General features: G+C 34.9%; 3 protein-coding genes across 3 annotated transcripts; 2 read left to right on the forward strand and 1 right to left on the reverse strand.

The window, feature by feature from the left end:
* Nucleotides 1–1,722: 1,722 nt before the first annotated feature.
* On the reverse strand, nucleotides 1,723–8,569 carry LOC145569942 (protein SUPPRESSOR OF K(+) TRANSPORT GROWTH DEFECT 1-like). The gene is made up of 8 exons (XM_081628911.1): nucleotides 7,781–8,569; nucleotides 6,023–6,128; nucleotides 4,884–5,082; nucleotides 3,484–3,552; nucleotides 3,329–3,403; nucleotides 3,096–3,194; nucleotides 2,738–2,893; nucleotides 1,723–2,206 (listed from the first exon to the last, which is right to left on the reverse strand). Exons 1-8 carry the CDS (start codon nucleotides 8,523–8,525, stop codon nucleotides 2,081–2,083), a joined length of 1,575 nt encoding a protein of 524 aa, XP_081485037.1. The 5' UTR covers nucleotides 8,526–8,569; the 3' UTR covers nucleotides 1,723–2,080.
* Nucleotides 8,570–13,032: 4,463 nt separating this feature from the next.
* On the forward strand, nucleotides 13,033–15,816 carry LOC145571470 (large ribosomal subunit protein bL21m-like). The gene is made up of 5 exons (XM_081630506.1): nucleotides 13,033–13,613; nucleotides 13,705–13,785; nucleotides 14,570–14,671; nucleotides 15,189–15,263; nucleotides 15,364–15,816. The coding sequence occupies exons 1-5, from the start codon at nucleotides 13,161–13,163 to the stop codon at nucleotides 15,481–15,483; spliced, it is 831 nt and encodes a 276-aa protein (XP_081486632.1). The 5' UTR covers nucleotides 13,033–13,160; the 3' UTR covers nucleotides 15,484–15,816.
* Nucleotides 15,817–17,343: 1,527 nt separating this feature from the next.
* LOC145571471 (uncharacterized) lies at nucleotides 17,344–21,712 on the forward strand. Its single transcript, XM_081630507.1, has 5 exons — nucleotides 17,344–17,658; nucleotides 17,753–17,859; nucleotides 19,080–19,581; nucleotides 20,779–20,897; nucleotides 20,990–21,712. The coding sequence occupies exons 1-5, from the start codon at nucleotides 17,431–17,433 to the stop codon at nucleotides 21,186–21,188; spliced, it is 1,155 nt and encodes a 384-aa protein (XP_081486633.1). The 5' UTR covers nucleotides 17,344–17,430; the 3' UTR covers nucleotides 21,189–21,712.
* The last annotated feature ends 21 nt before the right edge of the window (nucleotides 21,713–21,733 follow it).

Consider the following 21,733-nt stretch of genomic DNA (forward strand, 5'->3'; position numbering starts at 1 on the left):
GTTTGCAAAAATGCTTTGGCTTGCTTGTTATGCTTCTCTATTTCCATACTAAAAAGGCAGTCAGATTTTACTATGCTTGTAATCCTGGATGATTGGGGTATTTGCAGGCTGCAGCTCAACCTATCAATCAAGGTTTGTCATATGTTTCTTCTGTTTAAACTCTCTATTCCGTAAACCCTCAGATATATTTTTATTGATTATTGTCTATCCATAGGTGGAGCAAGGAGAACTTTACATCAGAGTGTAGAAGAGTTTCTTCTTTAGAAGTTCCAGCAAGGCAATTACTTGCAGAATGCCTGCTAAACTGTAAGAATCAATGTTTTGACTAATCGGGAATTCTTTTACTCACCGATTCCTGAAACAGAAAGATTCCATGCAAGAATGAGCTAGAGATGGTTAAATGCCGCTTTCAGAGCATGACAGCATAGCTAACAAACCTGTTTTCAGAGTGCGTATGAGATTAGGAGATGTTTTTAGCAACCTCAGGAGCTTGTCCAACAAAGACACTCATGGATATGGATAGGAGCAACTGACATCAAAGCTCTATATCATCCCATGGAGGTATGAGAGTTCAAGGTTTGCGTACATTACATTTTTACGAGTGATATATACATAAAACAATGAACTCTCTTTCAAGTAAATGGCTGATACTTCATGTCACAATTATATCTCCTACCATGCCGCTACATAAAATGTAATACGAGTATTATATTTAGCTATGTATAGCATATCGTGCCATATGGTCATATGGATCATGGGATGTATTTCAGTGGTGTAATTTATTCATAGCAACCCTGTTAGCTCAATGGAGGATTCAAGAATTGTATTAGAGACCAGAAATAACTTTAAGTCATATGTGTCATTGATTGAATGATTGGCCCGGTTGTTGCTCAAGTAATTGTAAGCAATTTGAATTTGTAGTATTTTTTAACTTCTCACAATTATCTACTCTGTAATATTTAAAGATAACATACGTCAAATAATCACTTATGGAATTAACGCTTCAATTGATTGATTACATACGTCAAATGGAGATTAATGTTTTCTTAGAAGAAATTTTTTTCTGATGATGTGCTAAACTTTCTTTAATACAAATTCATTTGTAGTTTTTTTAGCTTTTACCTTTAGCTATCATTAAATAGGGATGTGATCAAATATTTACCAAAATGGTATATATCAATTGGCAAGCCATTCACATAACGCATGAGAGGTCGGGGGTGACAGCATTGTACCATGTAAGTCTTTAAGTTTTAGAGGGAGTAGATGACAGTGAGATCTCTCAACCCTTTTCTATGAAAGCGTTTGTCTTTCTCGAGACTGTCGGGAGGCATGCAAGGGTCACATAGATGATCAGGCATACGTATGTCCACCATATGCGCTACTGATTGGACTCTTGAGTCCACTACAATGGTGATTATAAGCAATAGATGCAAACAGGTTTAACCAAGTTCAATGAAATTACTCAACTATTGTATTCCTTCCGTCTCAAAATTTATGGACCTAGTTAAAATAGGGTCACAAACATATAAGTATATTACAAAAAGTTTAAATTATAAACATATACGAAGTATTTAATAGAAAAAAAATATATATATATGTTATTTGACAATAGTCGAAGTTATTATATGAACAGTGCAAAGTCATGCATTAGCAAAGAAACTACGAGGTATATTGATGAATAAGAGACGCAGACTGATGCACTGTTTTGCAAATACGTATAAATGAAAGTGGAAAAAGGATCAAAACTTACAACGTCTGTAATTAAAGATTGGATGTATCATGTACTGTATTACTTACAAAAGATTGTCAAACATCGAGTGCCAAGCAGGCTACTTCTTTTGATACACAAATTAATGAGCAACAACTTAATGCACAATTATAGGGCCTTGTTTCAACCACATACAAAACAATTTCTTCAGATATCAAATATCAGAGTATCGAAATACAAGAGGAGAGCGAATTACATCATAGCTCTTTTACAAGAGGCGGGGAGAGTAATTCTTTGAAAACAATACCAAGAATTAAATTACGAAGTTATGCAACCTCCTCGTGGTGACATGGCAACCTTCCTTCAGAAAAACTAACCTTCCTCTCCAAACTCTTGTGTAAATCTCTCATGAACCTCAAGGTCTGATTTGCTCACAGTTGGCCTCTGCCGGGCGAGTACTTTTTCAAAATCTGTTCTTGTAATCGGGGGCGGAACAATCTGTAACGAGGAATAAAATGCATTAAAATTCACACCATATATCATTAGACCATTGTCTTGTGATTAGCAAAAGCAACTATAACAGCATAAAACCATGTCATGACTTGCAAATTGAGTGAAGATATCTTTTAAGTTAAGAAAAAGGAGGGAAAAATGGAAGCATATCCACAGAACTACAGCCTACAATTCAAAACTTTGAATAAAGTTAAAATCAGCTTGAGAAACTGTTTTTTTACAAGCAATTGCACTCAAATTTGTTATTTCATGCTCTAGAGCATCACATGATTTCTTTAAACTTTCAGTACCCAATAGATTTGAGGAGGGATAAACTATCTTTTTAAACATTCAGTCGGAAAACCTTTATCAATAGCAAAATTGATAATGTTATAAAGGATTAAACACCAATTTAGAAGTCTAATTGCTTGAGTATATTTATAACCAATATACAGTAAGCCTCAATAATCAGCTTCTCCTACAGAGTATAAGCAAGAAATGATGACAGCTTTCTCGATGTTTGAATTCAGCGCATACCTTAGCAGCAAGTCCTTCTGCTGCAAGATCCTGCATGGTAGTTTGAACAGCACCTGGCTGCCTAGGTCCACAGGGAACCCACACATCATCTTTTGTCTTAAAGAAGAACATCGCATCTTGGGTTTTACGAACAGGTTCAAAAAGTACATCCTTGACCTGTGAACAGGCATAAATATAATAGACAATAAGATTATCTTTCAAGAAAATAGGAAAAATAGGAAAGAAAATATGATACAAACAAATATAAATTAATAAATACATATAAATTTAAAAAGGGACACTAATTTTAGTATTGCCCAAAAAAGACACTAAATGCACAAAAGTTAAGATACAGAAACCAGTCTTTGTAGCGACTTACACAAACAGCTATATCTGAACCAGAGAAGCCCTCTGTTTTACGAGCTAAAAATTCAAAATCACTCTCAGTCAGGTTGTGAGGGGTATCCCCAAGATGAACCTAAGTTCACAAAAGAAACAAAATACATTTAATGAGCAGAATTTTATTTTAGCATGTAAAGCAGAGCATGTCTCCAAATATAGAAATGGCTAAGAAACTACAAGGCAGGTAGAAGAATAAAAGCATTTAAGAACCTTAAACATATGCTGCCGAGCCTTTTGATCTGGTAGGGGGATATAAATACGCTTGTCAAAACGTCGCCTAATAGCCTGCAGATATCATCCATTTAGAAATATAGGTACAGAAATCCCTCAGTGCAAAGTAGAAAGGGATGCGGATGTAGAGGTACCTGATCTAGAGCATACGGTGTGTTTGTTGCAGCAAGAACAAGAACTTTTTCATCGTTGTGTCCAACACCCTAGGGAATGTTGTATCAGAAACTTTAGGTTTAACATCTCAAAGTTAAGAGCAGAAATCAATAAGACTTTCAAATCAACAAGCAAAAACAATCAATGGTGTGTTACAAATTAACAATACAAGTCAAAGCCAATACATCCAGCTCATCCAAATTTAAAGGCAGGGAGGGTGAGAATCAAAAGAACTGAAGGATGATAGAAGGATTAATTATCAGATAGTTTTTCATCACAGTAATTTCACTACACCCTACCAAGTGAAAGCCTAAATGCTTGTTTAATTAACAGCAAAAGCATCTTTGATTATCCTATATTCAACAAACAGAACTATATTTTCGAACTCAATGCTAGTAGAAATTGTAAAAATATGGGAGAAACACCTTCCTAATTCCTAGACATATTACTTCCCATGTTAAACCAAACAAGCACTCAACATAACTTCCTAATAAGGATTCCCCTTATTCAATGATCTCTTACAATTCTCTCTCTATTCTTCATTAAAATCACGTTTGCCAAAGCAAAATTCAATCAAAAATATCTTTAATTATACTTTTTGTAAAATAATACTAAAAATTGAATTTTAATTAAGAACACATTGAAACAAATCTAACAAGATCCTACACCACCATGTTTTTTCATATCTACAAATCACAAATGGATGTCAAAGCAAAGTTTATGACTAGTGTCATAAGTAAAACGTGTCAATTAATTGGTAAGGAGGAAGTATGTCAGAAATTGATAGGCCGCAAGTTGGTACAGACAATCTAAAAAAATTATGTGTCATCCGTTTTTCTGAGTTGCATCACTTTCCTAAAGAGGGGTTTTAAATTAGTTGCATCACTTTCATTTTTAACTATTAAATTCTCTCTATCTCTCTCCTACCACATGGGCCCCATTTATTTTTTCTCTACCTCTCTCTACTCCAAAAATTGCAAAGGAGTTCGTGAAAACAAAAGTGATGCAACTAAAAAAATGGAGGAAGTAATAAAGGTATGAAAATTTGGTAAATATGGTTCACATCGAAATACATCCTCTGCAAATAATTTCTCATCACATGAATTTTTCAAAGCACAAAACGACATTGCCCGGAATGACAAGTTAGCAGATGAAAATCAACCAACACAAAGACAAGTGAGTCATTTAAGCTCAGAAGAGTCAGAACAGGATATTTAATAAGCTACTTTTCATGTCCTGAGGGAAAAATGGTTGGGGAATGGGAAAAGGAGCACATGCTAGCATAGCAAAACAGAGTTATCACGAATATAGCAAATCAGCACAGCTTACAACATGAAAGAACTATTTAAATGTCAACCAAGTGATCATAAAGCAAAATAACCTGCATTTGCACAAGGAGTTCTGTCTTGATACGTCTGGAAGCTTCGCTTTCATTTCCTTCTCCTCGTTGACCACATAACGAGTCTATTTCATCAACAAAGATAATCGACGGCGCACTCTCACGGGCCATTTGGAAAAGATTGGAAACTAATTTTTCACTTTCACCCATCCATTTGGATACAAGATCTGAAGATGATACACTATACAAAAGAAAAAGGGAAAAAAAAAAAAAAAAAAAAAAAAAAAAAAAAAAAAAAGGAAGTTGAAACTTAATTCAAAATTTTCATTTGAGTAGAACCAATGTGTCACTAGATTCTAGTTGACACCGCATAACAAAATACAGATTGGGTGATGCAGCTGTAGCCAAAAAGCTAACAGACAGCAATTAAAATAAAATAGTGGCACAAAGAGACAAGCATTAAGCCAGAGGGAAACATTAACGATGAGAACAAGAAAATAGGAAATAGATCATATGCAATAAATGAGCAGATAAAACTGAGATCCTCCCCATGTTTTACTTTGTTATCTAGTGAACCAAAGCTACAAGATGCAAGGTACTGCATCAGCTCTCAAATTGCACCTGGAGAGACTATATACATGCCATTTTAATTGTAGAGGGAGAACCATTACTTGTTAAAAAAAACTATACTTATTTTCAATAGGAGGAACTAGATCTTGAGAAGAAGTACACTGAACAACGATGATAAAAAGCACCCAGTATCAATCCCAAATAGCAAGGTTGAGGAAACAACTTATCCTAGTAGTTATAGACTACTAAAGAGGGTTATTTCTTATGTGCCTATTTACCATAGAGGAGCTAGTACAGTGATCAAGTCAACGCTTGACAAACTATAACTAAATTTAGTATAACCTCTTCATTTTGGCCATATTAACAATACACACCCCCATTGGCCATCGTTTGTGATTTGAACATAAGGAAAATATCAACTTATATAATTTTACTTATTGATACAAAGATATTAATGGTCTATAGTTGCACATTGACAAATGTGAAAGTCATACCAAGTAAACAAAACGCTAAACATGCCTGACTCCACCAAAAAGTAGTCAAGTTCTCCAAAGAACATAAAACAACTTATAAATACATCTTAATGAGATAAATCAGAGCACACTATATACCTATAAAATGTTGAGTCAGCTTCAGTTGCAACAGCCTTGGCCAAGTATGATTTTCCTGTTCCAGGTGGTCCATATAGAAGAAAAGCTCTCCATGGCCGTCTTTTACCTATAAAGGTTAATACCACGAGCTATCAAAAATTAATTTGTGAATAGTTTATGCCAACATGCCACACAGCGCGAATGATAATCTCATAAGATCAGCTGGGAAACACCAAAAATCAACATAAAATATACACCTCGGCACTCTTTATAAGGAGCACAGCTAAAAAGGCAAGCACTCTTTAAGTTATGGTCTCATATTCTTAAAAAAAAAAAAAGCAAACACCCTATATAAATGCTAATAAGACGAATATTCACACATAATAGTTAATTTAGCAAGTAAAAATCAATCAACAACCATTGACAAGGCACAAGCTAACACCATAGAACCAAGGCAAACTTATTACACACATGGCAATTCTAACGGGCTTCCGATCTCCATGAAGAGTTAACAACTTTGAATTTGTATAAACTGAAGAATCAAGTATAACTAAAGGACTATTTGGCAAAAGTAATCCTTATTAGTTAAATTAAACAATGAGTTCAATGAATTAGCTATTCAATCAATCAATCAATCAATCAAAGCCTTAATCCCAAAAGTGGGGTCGGCTAACATGAACCAAATTTGATTATTCCGTGTAGTCATCAACATAAATCTTTCTCCTCCATCCCTTACGATCCAAAACTTCATCCTCACGTAAATCCATGCACTTCATATCCTTCCTCACTCCTTCCAACCAAGTCATCTTTGGTCTACCTCCAATGAATTAGCTATTGGGTTAGTAAAAAAAATTCTATATTACCAACTATAGCTACTTCTACCTCCAACATGTTTCAGCAGCTCTAAAAAAACAACCTCAACAACTAACAGCTAACTTAAGACACTACTTCAATAAACACAAATTTTCACCTTAAGTAGGGTCAAAAGACACAAAACTAAAGAAGCTAGTTGAAAAGCTGTTCAACATGGCCAAAATCCCTAAACTTGAAAGGATGAAAACCTGCGTCCAGTGAACAGCCACCTCAAGTGAAAAAAGGTTTTCTTTGACCAATAAACTACTTCTCGTGAACAAATTCCTTGTCCCATTCTTCTCTAACGATGATATAATAAACCATACCCATCAAAAAGTCAAACACAAGAAGTGAGCCCCATATAAGGGTTTCCAAGTTTGACTCAAAATTAAAATAAGTTCAATTAAAGCCTAAAAGTTTGGTCTGATTTAGATAAGGTCTAATTAGTTCGAATGAGGAGTTTTAATGTAAAATAGGACAAAGGCCTTATAATACCCAAACCAAAACAACAAAAGGAACTACCAATAGCCAAATATACCATAATTTGAATTTATTCTCAAGCAACTATCAACAGATACAATTAAAATCAATCTTGCATTCCTCAAATCAAGGAGAAAAATGCCCCACAATGTGACCAGTGATCATTAGTAAAACCAATTAACACAAACAGATACAATTAAAATCAATCTTGCATTCCTCAAATCTTATACAAAACTTACAAGACAAGAAAATTCCAGCCATCAAATTCTAACTTCTACAGTGTCATAATTTGTCGAAATTCATCAATCATTAAAATAATAGAGAATCAACCCCAAATTAGCATACTTTCTGAATCATCAGACACCAAAAATTCAATACCAAAACCAACAATTCTCAAACAAATTGCAAAATCAAATTGTGAAATAAAATAATAAGTGCCAAACTAACCAGTGAAAAACTGAGGGAATTTAACAGGCAATATAACAGCCTCTTGCAAAGCTTGCTTAGCACTCTCCAATCCAGCAACATCACTCCACTTTACATTAGGCTTTTCTCTGATGATCGCCGAATTAAGCCCAGACCGCAACTTAGCCTGCTCAGCATCCTCCCCGTCCTTATTCTCCCCGTCCTTCGATTTCGCCTTCGGCCGGGCCGCAACAGCCGCATCGACGCCATTAGAAGCAGGCCCAGCACCTCCTCCTTCGTCGAGAACAGTCCGAATCTCCTCAGCTCGACGGAGATACTCAGTGAATTTCTGAGTAATTGCTTCGCGAATTTTAGGGTTTTTCTCGTACTTCAAGTGAGTCTTAAAATACTCCAATGCATTCATGTAAAGAGGGAAAGCTTTGGCGTAATTTCCAGCATTATCTTCTTGCACTGCTTGCTTAACGTACTCGATCGCTTGTTCTTTGAAATTGCTGTACATAATTGTCGAATTTGATTCAATTGGATTGGGTAAATTAGGGTTAGGGATGCATAAAGGCGATGGTCCGATTCGATTGAATTGAATTGAATTTGATTTGTGATTGATCGAATTGTGCAAAAGAAAACCTAGGAGAGAGAAATCGGAGGTTGATGATGAAGAAGAAGATTCAAAAGAAGGTGACGCGTGATAAATACTAGGAATTTGGAAATTGATGGAAGGAAAAGGGTGCAACGCGCACCCTTGTGGTGGTAGATTAGATAGCCTCATAGCCTGTGAGTTGAATGACAGATTTAGGAAGGTTCTTTCCTTTGATGCTTTCATTGGGTTTTTATCTAATTTTTGGATTTTGTACACCTTGGAACAGAATACGAAGGTATCATGATTAAAGTTAAGTTAGCTCAATCATGATCAAGGCATTAACCTAATTTTTGGATTTCTTACAAGGGTATTCCTTCGGGTTCAGTTTAGGTTATAACAAGTTTTGGGTCATATTGAGTTAATTTTGCCCTCAAGTTGGGTTTGGTTCAAGTTAGGTTAAGTTCGTGTGCTTTGTTGGGTGATTATTTTCTCAATTGTGTCAAGTTTGTTCACGATAAATTCAAATTTGGTTTAATTTTGATTAGGGGTTGTGTCATTTCAGGTTTATAGCAACTATACGGTGGATGATTCGAGTTTGAGGCATATTGGGTCGAATAATTATAAGGTTAGTTAATATTCAAGTCAAGTCACTTTTTGGGTCAATTAAGTTTGGGCTGTATTAACATGTATATATTAAGTCGGGTCAAGTCCAATCAATATAAATACACTTTTCATTTTAAGATCGAACTTTGATAACATGTTATTAACTATTAAGCTTATATAATTGCAAACAACAATTATATGATTGGAACAACATGTTTTAATAGGTTATTAAACCAAAAAACGGAACTTATATTAATAATAAAATATTTTTTTTAATATTTAATTTTACCATTGTAATTAAATTAAACTCGAGATTAAGGGCATGTTCACTTCAGCTTAATTTCAGTTCAGTTCAGCTCCAATCAGTTCAGTTCAGTTTAGTTCAGCTCTTAATTTCCTTATCTCATAAAATATTCATTTCAGCTCAGTTCATTTCAATTCAATTCAGCTCCAATCAGTCCAGTTCAGCTCCATTCAGTTCACTTCAGTTCAGTAAATGTGAACAAGCCCTAATTTTAGTCATTAAACTTGTTTCATATGGTTTAGGTTGAGTACATATGGGTTGCGTCTACTTTGTGATTTCATATATGTTTTGAGTTAAGTTAACATCTATAATACCCCGTATTTTTATACGTATTTTATTTAAAATAAGTATTTTGTAAAGTATTTAAATAAATTGAAAATGTTTTATTTATAGTATTTTAATTATTTATTTTAATAAGTTTGGAAATATTTTATAAAGGAAAGTTTATTTAATTAATTATTTTATTTAAGTTGGGGTTTAATTTAAGAAAGTTTTATTTTAGTAAAGTTTTATTAGGAAAGGAATTAGGAAAGATTAAAAAGGGAAAGTTTAGGAAGAAGGGTTTCTAGAGAAAGGGGTATAAATATTCAACACTTGGGGCAAATCAAACTTTGCCCAGAGTGGAGAAAACCCAAGGTAAACTTTCTCTCTCTTTTCCTTCATTTTTCTTTTCTTTTTCTATCTTTTTCCCCTTCCCCTTTTTCGGCCTTCACCACCGCCGGCCACCATCACCACCGGTGGGCCGCCATCCACCAGCAGCACCAGCTGGTAGCAACGGCAGCCACCAGCAACTGGCGGCAGCCGGCAGTGGTGGTCGGCCAACTGTCCGGCTGCCCTTCTTCTTTCCGAAAAAAAAAAAAAAAACTTAATTTTTCTTTTTAATTTTTGTTAAACCTTAGATCTAATTATTAAATATGGGTTTTGTGATTAATATTATGATGTTTGATTATAAGTAGTATGTAATTTAATTTTCAGATTTTAATTCTAATTAAAAAGCCCCAATTTTGAAACCCTAGATTCATAAATTATTAATTATTGAAGGATTATGATATAGGATGGTTTAAACCTTTGATTTAAGTGTTTTAAAGCCTAATTACAGCAAGTTTTCAGTAAAATATAATGCTGGAATTTTTGGTAGTGCATTAAAAATCAAGTTTCTTTAAGGAATTTTAATTACCCATTAATTGGGATTAAAGTATGATGTTTTAAATATGATTTCAGCTTATTTTTAATTAAATTATGAGGGGTTTAATAATGGTATATATTGCTGGAAATTTATGTAGAGAGGATTTTAATACTCTTTTATGATTTTAAATTGTAGGAGACTTCGAAGTGAGTGATTTCTATTAGTCGTGGCGATATTAAGATCGTATTCAAGGTACTTTTGCGTACTTTGCATATTTTTGATGATGTAGTAGCATGCTAGATGTGATTAATTAATCCCAAGTAGTACCATGCTAGATTATAATTGAAAATTGTGATTTGGTTGATATTGGTGATTGAATTATAAAGCATGATTTATTTGAGAGGGATTATTGATTTGAAAATAATCGTTTGGCATGTTAAATATGAACCACACTTTTATTTATGGAATGATAGAAAGCATATTTAATTAAACTAAATGTTTAATTTGGTTTGGAATATTAAAAGAGAATTTTATTACGGTTCATAAAATTTTTATTGATGCTTTAAGCATGAGAAAGGAGCTATGTAAGTGTCTATGTACACGAGGAATAAATTATATGTTGATGCCTTAGTGCACTTAAGGTGTTTTTAATACCGAGGGATAGGATATGTGGCGCATTATGCGTTCAAGGTGTCTTTGACACCGAGGTAGATTTAAAAAGGGTTCAACATTGAATATTATGTGGTCACTAATTATTCAAGAATTAAATTGGTGTGTTTAGTTGTTTAAATAATTATTATGATTGAATGATTATGGTTTGAGAGTCATCACCAAGTCTAATAATATGTAAGTAACGTAAAGTAAAGTAAAAGAGATTACGCACCAAAATTCTTGGAATGTATATACCTTGAGTATGAACATATTGGTGGAGTTATGTGACTTTATATTTGACCATAACTTCTACTGGGAGTACAGGACGCTGCATTTTCCTTTTATTATTATGCGTAGGAATTCCGCCATTTACGAGTGCTTCTTTTATACTGGTACGGTTAACTCTCGTGTTAGTATCCCTTTATTGGGGCAAGTTAAGGGGGAAACCCGTTCGATGCGTAATCAAAACTAAATAAATTATTTAGTTACTTAGTTGAGAAGTTTTGTTGAATGATGTATGCTTGAAAAATAGGTGCAACAAGGTAAGTTGTGTGTTGATAGGTAAATGCATGTTAGTGTGTTTAATTACGCTTATGTACTCAGCTTTGTTGATTGTGTGTTTGTATGTTTGTTGGCCTTATCTTTACCCTAGCCCTATGATGACCCATTTTTAATGGAGAGTAGTGGAAACAAGTAGAGAGAAGCTTTTCAGGTGATGAACATATTCATGATGGGCATAAGTGAAGAGTGAATCATGCTAGTTTCCATAAGTAATTGATGTTTTATTGCTTTTATTTATTTTATGATATTTCTATTGTGAGACTAACGTAAAGGTTTTAAATTGAATTGGTTTGTTAAGGGCCTACAATGGTTCCAAGTTGTAGGTTTGATTTTGTTTTACTTTGGTTTGACTTTACTTTCGCGAGTTGACTTTTTAAGTTGAGTCGTTTTAAAATATTTTAAAGGAGAGTCTTCCGCTGTGTGTCGTTGATAGTTGCCTTAACCGTTTTCACGGTGGCGGTAATACCTTAGATGTTCCTATTTAAAGTTTTAAACAGCGCAAAACAGGTATTTTAAAAGAAAGGAATTTCTAAGGTGTTACAACATCGAGTGGGATAAAATGAGCAACAAGTCACCACAAGTTAGTAACAAACTATAGTAATAACTTGTGTTGGAAATTTTTTTATTTTTTATTTTTAATTTATTTTTTATTATTTTTGTATTTTAATTAAATCAGGTGCCAATTTAGATTCATATCATTGTTAGGTTGAGTCAAATCCATTGTCATTTAAAATCAAATCAACTACAAGCATCTCTCACAGGTTAAGTCAATATAATAATGCAAGTCAACACCTAAGAGTAAAGGGAGAGGTAAGTGAATCCCCATTCTCAAGCAAATGTAGTAGGTAGGCTTCAAACTCGTGGCCTCAAAGTCATAGTTCGCAAGGTAAAATCCCCATCAAGTCCACCAAACTTGCTTGGTATTGACTTTTGATAAAAGTGATGCATTTGTTCGTTGTCAATCAATCTAAGAAGAGAACTAATATGTGTCGTTAATCTTGTGATAATTGTGCCATACAGCCATGCAGGTGATCAACTATGACTCAGGCTCGAAAAAAAAGGTGGTTTTGGGGCCTTTGGGCAGGCCTATAACCATTCTTTTAGTTAAACACCCAATCCGATCTAGAAAAGCCCGAAAAATTCGTTTTAACTAGAGGTGTCAATTCAAATTTTCGGATTGGGTCAGATGAGGTCGGGTCGGGTTAATTTTCAAAGTTGAGTCATACCAAATTATTGTGTCTACGCGAGTCGAAATCTGAATGGAGTATTTTTAAGATTGGATTGGGTGTGATTTTACACCTCTAATTTTAATTTTAACTCGACAAATCCGCCACTTTTTTCAGATTTAGACATAAAATTTGATGTTAACGTCCGAAGTCACCTGAATTTTTTATCACGAACCTTGAACCGTGAACCTTTCGCACTTGGTATTTGGCCTGAGCTCCAATCGTTCAATTTTGGCCCAATGGCTCAAACAGCCTAAACCCTAGAGTACCATCTTCCCTCTCTTCCTGTCGAGCAAAACCCCCAACATTTCCAGCAACAACAATCACTGCAACTTAGCTTCAACCCATCAACAATGGCGTCTAGACGATGTTTCTCCACTCTCACTCGCCATTCTTTCAACCTTCTTTTCTTCTCCAAATCTCCCTCTCTTCACTCCCTCAAATCCCTAACTTCTCACCTTCCTTCTCTTCAACGCCTCCCTCACACTCTCTCTCCTCAATTCAGTTCTCATTCATTCCTCCCTCGCAGCTTTTCTTCCCGCACCCAAAACCCTAAAAACCCTAAAATCATTGAAAATGACGACGATGAAGACGACGAAGACGATGAAGAAGATGAGGAAGAGGAGGATTATTCGAGCGAAGAAGAGGTAGAAAGATCAAATGAACCATCCAATCTTGCTGATAGATCGTATTTTGTAGAGGAGAAACTTGAAGAAGCTGCTCATATTGGGTATAAGGTTGTCGGGCCGCTTCTACCCACTGATCGGGTTTTTAAGCCCTACGAACCCGCTTTCGCAGTTGTTCAGGTTTGATCTTTATTTTGTAAGTTTTGTTTGAAATTTTGTGTGGATTGATTTTAGGGTTTAATTGGGGTTTTTGATTTGTTTTGGGGTGTAGGTGGGATCACATCAATTTAAGGTGAGTAATGGGGATTGCATCTATGTGGAGAAGCTCAAGTACTGTGAGGTCAATGATAAGGTAATTCGTTTTCCTACTTGATTTTATGTTCATTGATTGATGATTGTATTACTAATAGAGAAACTCCAGGCGTTAAAATAATGATTGATAGTTAATATTTGGTTAATGAGTTGATCTTGATCCTTTTGCTCCGAAGAGAATTATTACTTGATTAAAAGTATGAAGGCATAGGGACTTAGGGAGGGTGCTACAACTTATCTACCCTGCATTTGTTGTTTTTGTGGAGGATCTTAAAGGTATAGCCTTTATCAATTATGATAAAGTTCTTATTTGCTGCACTTAAAAGAGAGAACTTAAAATTGTGCAAGCTAAGCAGACTGCCTACTTATGGTTGGTTTGTTACATTGGTGGTGAACTTGACTTGTTGGTACCATAAGCAACCAGTGTCTTCCTGACTACCTATTCCTACTGTGTCTCGAAAATCCTAGTTTCATGCTTTCTGTTACGTCTCGATAGTGCTCTACAAAATGGTGATCCTTACTTTTCAAATCAATTGAACATATACTGAAGAGGAGACTGAGCAAGTGTATACTTGTCAGCAAGCTTCTTCTAACATTGAAGTGATATTGAGTTTTACAAGTGTCATATATGTCCTCGGACTTTAAACTTACACAACTTATGCTTGAAAATGATTGTAGGTTTCTCTTTCCTTACCTCCATGCCTTAGTGTCTGTGCAAAATAACTTTTATTTCCCTACTTTATCAAATTGTTCCTCACAGCTACTTTCCTCATATAGTAACAAGAATTCACATTGGTTGTGCTCATCATTTCGGTGTTTTGCAGTTGATCTTACATAAGGTCTTGATGGCCGGTACACCAACCCAAACCATGATTGGGAGGCCTATATTGCCAGAGATGGCAGTTCACGCTGTTGTAGAGGAACATGTAAGAAATCTTTGGAACTTAATTTTTTTATATGTTAATCAATTGTTTCTGGGCTTATATTGCCACTTAACGTTTGATCATCTCTATCTTATTCATCTGAACAAATGGTAGTTTCTGCTTCTCATCGTTATCAGTTAATTTTGGCATGGTTATTAGTGAATTTTGGCATGATAAACCACAATGCTGTCTGCATATGATCTCATGTTTCTGTAGTATAATAGTTGAAAGCGAGATTTGAACACCTGTAGAAATAAGTGAACTTATGACCTCTGGACGTAGGGTCTAAGGTCTATATAAGAGAACCTCTAATTCAAAAGAAACTGCATTATGCAGTAAAATATATCATCAGGTTGTTGGTTACTTGGATTTGTTGAATTTACTATTTTACTGTTTGTGAAAGAAATGTATTTGTAAGGCAATTAATATTTGACATGAAAGTTGGATTTGGATGAGTTGCAGGAATATCTGATTTAATTGTGAATTTGGAGTTATTATAAGTTAACTTTCTCATTTTCAGGCTTTAGATGCCAAGGTTATCATCTTTAAAAAGAAGCGGAGAAAGAACTACAGGAGGACCAAAGGTCACCGACAGGTAATGCAAAACTGAGATTCATGAAATCATGACACTACTCAACCTCCCTCATGCATGGCCCTGTAAACTGACAGTTGCTAACGTATAAATGGACTTGCAGGAGCTCACTAGGTTGAGAATAACTGATGTAGAAGGAATTGAGAAACCAGAAGCACCACCAGTAGGGAAAACACCAAAAATTTCTGCTAAGAAAGTAGAAAAAGTAGCAATGGCTGCATAATTGGAGTCTCACATAGTCAACGTGACAACTGGTCTTATAAGCTGATGGTTTGAGGCTCAACTCTTGCAAACTGATACAGGATTTTCATGTCATGTTTTCTGAATTAATGTTACATGAGTCATATAAGCAGAAAGTTTTGGTTCTTGACCATATGTTAGCATTTGATTATATCAAATCTTGTAGCCTTGTAGGTGTATAATTTGTTCAATTCATAAAACCATCATGTAAACATGTGCAATTCTTCTACCCTGAATGAAAGGAGCAGGAGTTTTGCTGAAAAGGCTCAAACGAGTTCAATATTGTAGTCTTTTTTGATAAAGTTGCTGTTAGATTTATGGATCTTGTTTGCCTGTGGCCAGTTGTTCATAGATTAATTTCAATAATGTGAGAAATTACGGAAGTGATATTTCCGACCTTGTTGCGTATCATTTTATTTACACAAGTATTAACTAGGCGACTGTTGTTCCAATCCTCTTCATCTTCTCCTTTTGTTCTTGCAAGATTGTGGCTATGAAATAAAATTCTTATTTTCTGCAAGATTGAGATTATTTTATACGTATATCTACTCTTGATTTTCACACAATCTCTTTAATCAAAGCTAGGAAAAAGAGTAATAAGAAATACGGAGTAACATTATTTATTCCTTTAATATTCAAACTCCTACACCGTTATCATTTAGGATTTTGAGTAAGCGAGATGATCGCAAACTGAGAGTTGTTAGGCTTTGCTCAAAATCTTTGCTTGACTTGTGCTCACAATAAAATTATTAACTTAGGACCTGTTCTCATTGACTTAACTGAACTGAACTTATTAGAGCTGAATTGAATTGAATTGAACTAAATATTTTATGAGAGAAGGAAATTAGGAGCTGAACTGAACTGAAAATAATCTGAAATGAGATTATTTTCAGTTCAGCTCGGCTCTAATAAGTTCAGTTCAATTCAGCTCTAATAAGTTCAGTTCAGTTCAGTCAATGAAAACAGACCCTTATTCATAAGCTTACCTTATCAAGTCGAGTGAAAGTTTGCTCAACTAAGGGCCTGTTCTCATATGATTATTTTCAGTTCAGTTCAGCTCTAATAAGTTCAGTTCAGTTCAGCTCCTAATTTCCTTCTCTTATAAAATATTCAGTTCATTTCAGTTCAGCTCTAATAAGTTAAGTTAAGTTAAGTTCAGTTCAGTCAATGAGAACAGACCCTAATCCATGTTAAATTGAATCTTGAGCAACAATCGCTTGAGTTGAGTTGCTTGTGGCTTATGAGTTACTCTCTCTGTCCCCAATTGTTTGCCCCAAACCATAAATTCACTTTACTAAGGCTTTGGGCAAAAAATGATGCACATGCGTTGACACAAATATCAATGAGGAGAGAGATAGGGAGAGTGCAAGTTGGAAAACATGCCAAAAGTAGTATGGGGCAATCTTTTGGGGACACCTTAAAAAGGCAATTGGAGCAAACAGTTGGGGACAGAGGGAGTACTTACGGTCTCATTCCTTTTGTCCTACTCGGACATAACTTTGTAAGGACCAAGGACCTGTTCTCTTCTCTCATAAATAATTCAGTTCAATTCATTAAATTAGAATAGACCTTAAAGATCAAAAGTATTTTAGACACGGTAGAAAAAAATGATAGAAAAGAACAGTAAAAATTGAATCTAAGGGCATGTTCACATTTACAAAACTGAGCTGAACTGAACTGATTGGAGCTGAACTGAACTAAATTGATTGGAGCTGAACTGAACTGAGCTAAAATGAATATTTTATGAGAAAGGGAAATTAAGAACTGAACTGAACTAAACTGATTGAAGCTGAGCTGAACTGAATTGAAATGAAATTAAGTAAATGTGAACGGATCCTAAATCCAACAATCCATTTACTTGCATTTCACAATTCACAAAACCCTTTAAAAAACCCAGAAAAACCTCTGTAATTTCAACCTAGCGCCAAAAATGGGGAAGAACGGCAAGAAGCAGAAGCATCAACAGAAACCTTCATCTCGTCAAAGACACTCTTATTTTCCTCCAGAAGACGAACATTACCCTCCTCTTTCTCTTTCCAACAGCGATGAAGAGACCTCAGAAGAGGACGAAGAAGAATCTGAACCAGAAATTCAGCAAAACCCTTTTTCTGATGAGTCAATTCCTTCAAAGTTCTCTCTTTATCAACAATCTGTTCAGGTGTCATTCTTAATTTAAAGAAATTTGTGTTAATTGAATTGGGTATTTTGTTAGAATTTTAATTGGGTATTTATTTGTTTGTTTGTTAATGTAGTCACCAAAAGGGGATATAAGCTATTTGCAGAAGTTTTTCCTGATGTATGTTGGTGGGAGAGCTCCTCTTCATCTACAGGAGGATTTTTGTGGCACTGCTCTTCTTAGGTAAAATTTGTTTTTGCTTTATATAAGTATGATTATCTTGAAAGGAAGAACTTAAAAGTTGTCTGAAATTCAGAATAACAAATGGGAACCAGTTTGAACAACTATGATGTATAGATTTTGGGAAGTTGGTTGAGTACATTGAGATACACTAATATACACATGTTATCGGAAATAACAAACATTGTCCGAACACTTCATGATTAAACATTTGACACAAGTTGATTATAAACCCTTACAATAGTTTGGAATGTGAATTTTTAAAGGGCATTGTAAGAGCGTAAAAGAGTACTGGGAGTATATAGTGCGAAGTGTATCATTTTGGTATCTTGCTTTCTTTTTTCCTTTATGTCTGAGCATTTTAGGGCTATGTTGCTTTGAACAAGGTTAGAGTGTTAAAGATCATGTGGGAATTGAGAAGTGAGACATATGGTTAAGGTGTTTTCTTTTTTCCTTTTAAATTCGTGTTTCTTCTTCCTTATAGGGTACCTATTTATTCAATTCTTTGAAGTAGGTCACATGTTCTGCTTTCTTTTACTCTTCTAACTGGAATGATTTTAGCTTCTTTTAGGATTGTATCTAAATTAATTAGTTGACATGGAAAGCTATGAAGTTCTTAGTGCTCATCTAATCATTAACTAGAATGTAAGAATATGGTCTTGATAACTCATGTAATTTGATTCTTGAATCTTCATTGGTCTAGATTAGAGTGTATAGTAGTGCACTACTTAGGTTGCATTCATTCTAGGACTGGGAAACTATAATGTTGTAGCTCCTCAATTATACTGATAATACTTTTTCTCACACAAGCAGCTGTGATAATGTGATATCATGTCACCAAAATTGCTTATAATGCTAAATGTAATCAGATATGAATGGATGTGATATATGATCATCATGGCTGCTGTTTTTCTTGTTATCTCTCGTTAATTGTGTTTATATGGTTTCCCTTTATATGGCGGGCTAAACAAAAAGTGACTTTTATGAATGAAAATCCATCCCCTATTCCCCTTAGTTTTTTTAAATCATACCAAACCAGTTACATCACTTATTTTCTTGCTAAAAAATGTTTAATTGCATTGTATTGTGATGTGCTGATGTGGAAAAAAAAAATCTCAGTAGTCTAAGTACAGTGATATGTGACCGAGTTTGCTCAAGTGCTGTCAAATGTTTCATATTATCATCCAGTCTAACTGTCTAAGTATTCTGCAATGTGTTGACAGTACAGAGTGGCTTCGAACTGATCCTCGGAGGACTGCTATAGGTGTAGATTTTGACCTTGATTCACTCATGTGGTGCATGGAGAACAATGTTGACAAAGTTGGCAGTGACATCCGTTCCGGAATCTCCCTTTTTCATGGAAATGTTTTGCAGCCTCTTGAGGCTAGAATTGTCAAATTGAATTCTGAGGATCTGATTCAGAAAGTAACTATCCAAGAGAGTCAAGATGCCACGCTTAAAAATCCATCAGAAAACTCTCTGGGATCGGCAGATTCAGTTAGTGGTGGAAATTTGAAAAAGGATTTCTCATTGCCTGCAAGGGATATTGTGTGTGCTTTCAATTACAGTTGCTGCTGCCTGCATAAGCGGAAAGAGCTTGTTGCATATTTCAAGTATTCCCTTGATGCTTTGTCTAAGAAGGGTGGTATATTTGTCATGGATTTATATGGTGGTACTTCATCTGAGCACGAATTAAAGCTGCAGAGGAAATTTCCCAATTTTACGGTATGCATATAACACTTGCTAGATCTAGATTTTGGTGGATCAATATAACTATGTGATTTGGTTTATAGCCTTGGGAGTTGGGATGCAGTTAAAATGAAAGGGAGAATTTGTGATTTACTTTGTAGTTGCCTTTTCCTGATGAGTGGCAGAGTGGTACTAAGTGTTATTATCCTTTTATGACATGGTCTTTTTTTTTTGTAAAGCTATATGATTAACATATTTCCATATAATTCTAGCTACTTTCAGGTATGCTGAATCTTCCTAGATATTGAAATAGTGAGTTATGAGACATGACTGATAAGTGATAACTAGTGAATTGAGGATTATTTTGTGCTACTTGTTAAACATAGTAAACTTTTGTTTCACTTATCATTTTTGTTGGAATTTAGACCAGTACCTTACTACCTTTCAATGTGGACTGTTGAGGTTGGTTATCTACATATCAGCTGTTCATGGACTAGTAGCATGCTATATATGTTATTAGGATCATACAGGGAAAAGATAATATTGAGCCTTTTGGTTTCTACAAACCAAAGCCTGTATGTCAATTCACGAAGATGTGTAATTGAATATGATGATAGTTACCATAGCAGGTCATGTAATATAAAACTAGTCCATAATTATCTTTTGGCTGTGATTAGTATTCACATTGGTGGAGATTGCTTCTCAGTTATTCTGGCTGCTTGGCTCTGCTATTCAGGGGAGTGTAATCTCCGTGATGTGCTTGAATATGCAGAACAAAATCTACGACATTTTTTTGCACTGGTGCTTATAAGAAGGGTGCTTCCATCAAAATCAATTTTTGATGGCTCTTATGGCTCATAACACATGACATTGCCTGTCCACTCCCAAAACATCTGTTTTTCCCATCATTTGTGACCACTTTAGAGATGTTATTGAGTGACAATTAAAGTCTATATTGAAAAGCACATGTCTGCGGATAAAGTTGCATAATCATGAATATTAACATGAGACTTTTCTAAAAAAAATTACATTTTAATTCATGACCATAAATCCCAATTATTATTGGCTTTATTGCCTACCAAACAGGTTGTAAATGTGTTTCTGACGATGAAAATCCTCTCTTATTTGTACTTATCTGTAATAGCCCATATATGTTCTTCTAAAGCTAACCATCTGAGTATCTTTTGTATGCAAAGTGAGGTGTTGTAATATAATTTGGCTACTTTTCTGTAGTATACATGGGAGCAAGCAGAATTTGATGTTATTCAGCGTAAGACCAGAATTAGTCTTCACTATCAGCTCCACAAGCCACAGAAAAAAATTCGCAATGCCTTTTCTTATAGCTGGAGGCTGTAAGTAATTTCCTCCCTCCTGAATTTGCTCTTCATATAATGGTATAACAGTGAAAAAGTTGCTTATGGCTTACACTTCTAATTAAATCCAGGTGGTCATTGCCTGAGATAAGAGACTGTTTGGAAGAGGCTGGTTTTCGATCTATTCATTTTTGGATAAGAGAGATGCCTGACACTGAGAGAAACAGAAGTAGTCGGGGATTTGGTTCCTCAAGAGATGATAAATACGAAGAGGTCTCAAGTTTCCAGCAGCAAGATGCTTGGAATGCCTATGTCGTAGCAGTTGCTTAAGTATATCTTCAAATCCCTACAACACATTGGTAAAGGCTACAATGAGGAAAGTTAATGTCATGAGAAATAGTGGTATGCTATCTTCCCTGCAAAACTTGTTGAAAAAGCATTATGTTTTTGTCTCTGATTCTAACCTAGATTTAGGAGTCTTGGACTTTCAGTTTAGTGGATATTTGATGTGTTTCTTCTTGTGACCGAAAATAGATTTGTATGTCTAGAAGCTCATTGTCTCACTCAAAAAGTCGTAAACATGCTTTGGACACTTGGACCCTAGTATTCTTAATTTTTTTTATAAATTTCAGTAGGCAGGTTATAAGCAAACCAGCGTAGGGGCTTGCATTGGACAATTTATATTTGAACTGTTACTCACTTACTCTGTACCCTAATACTCATTTACTCATATGTAGATCAAATGAAAAAAATTGGTTTTCTTTAAGAGTTTAGCTAGGGTTGAACATTTATTTATATTTGAACTATCATTTCACGTTCCATGAGAACAAGCGATCTCCATTACAGTATTCGATGTGTATTGTGTTTTAACCTTA

Source organism: Chenopodium album, chromosome 12 (assembly GCF_948465745.1).
Source record: "Chenopodium album chromosome 12, dcCheAlbu1.1, whole genome shotgun sequence".
Lineage (NCBI taxonomy): Eukaryota > Viridiplantae > Streptophyta > Magnoliopsida > Caryophyllales > Amaranthaceae > Chenopodium > Chenopodium album.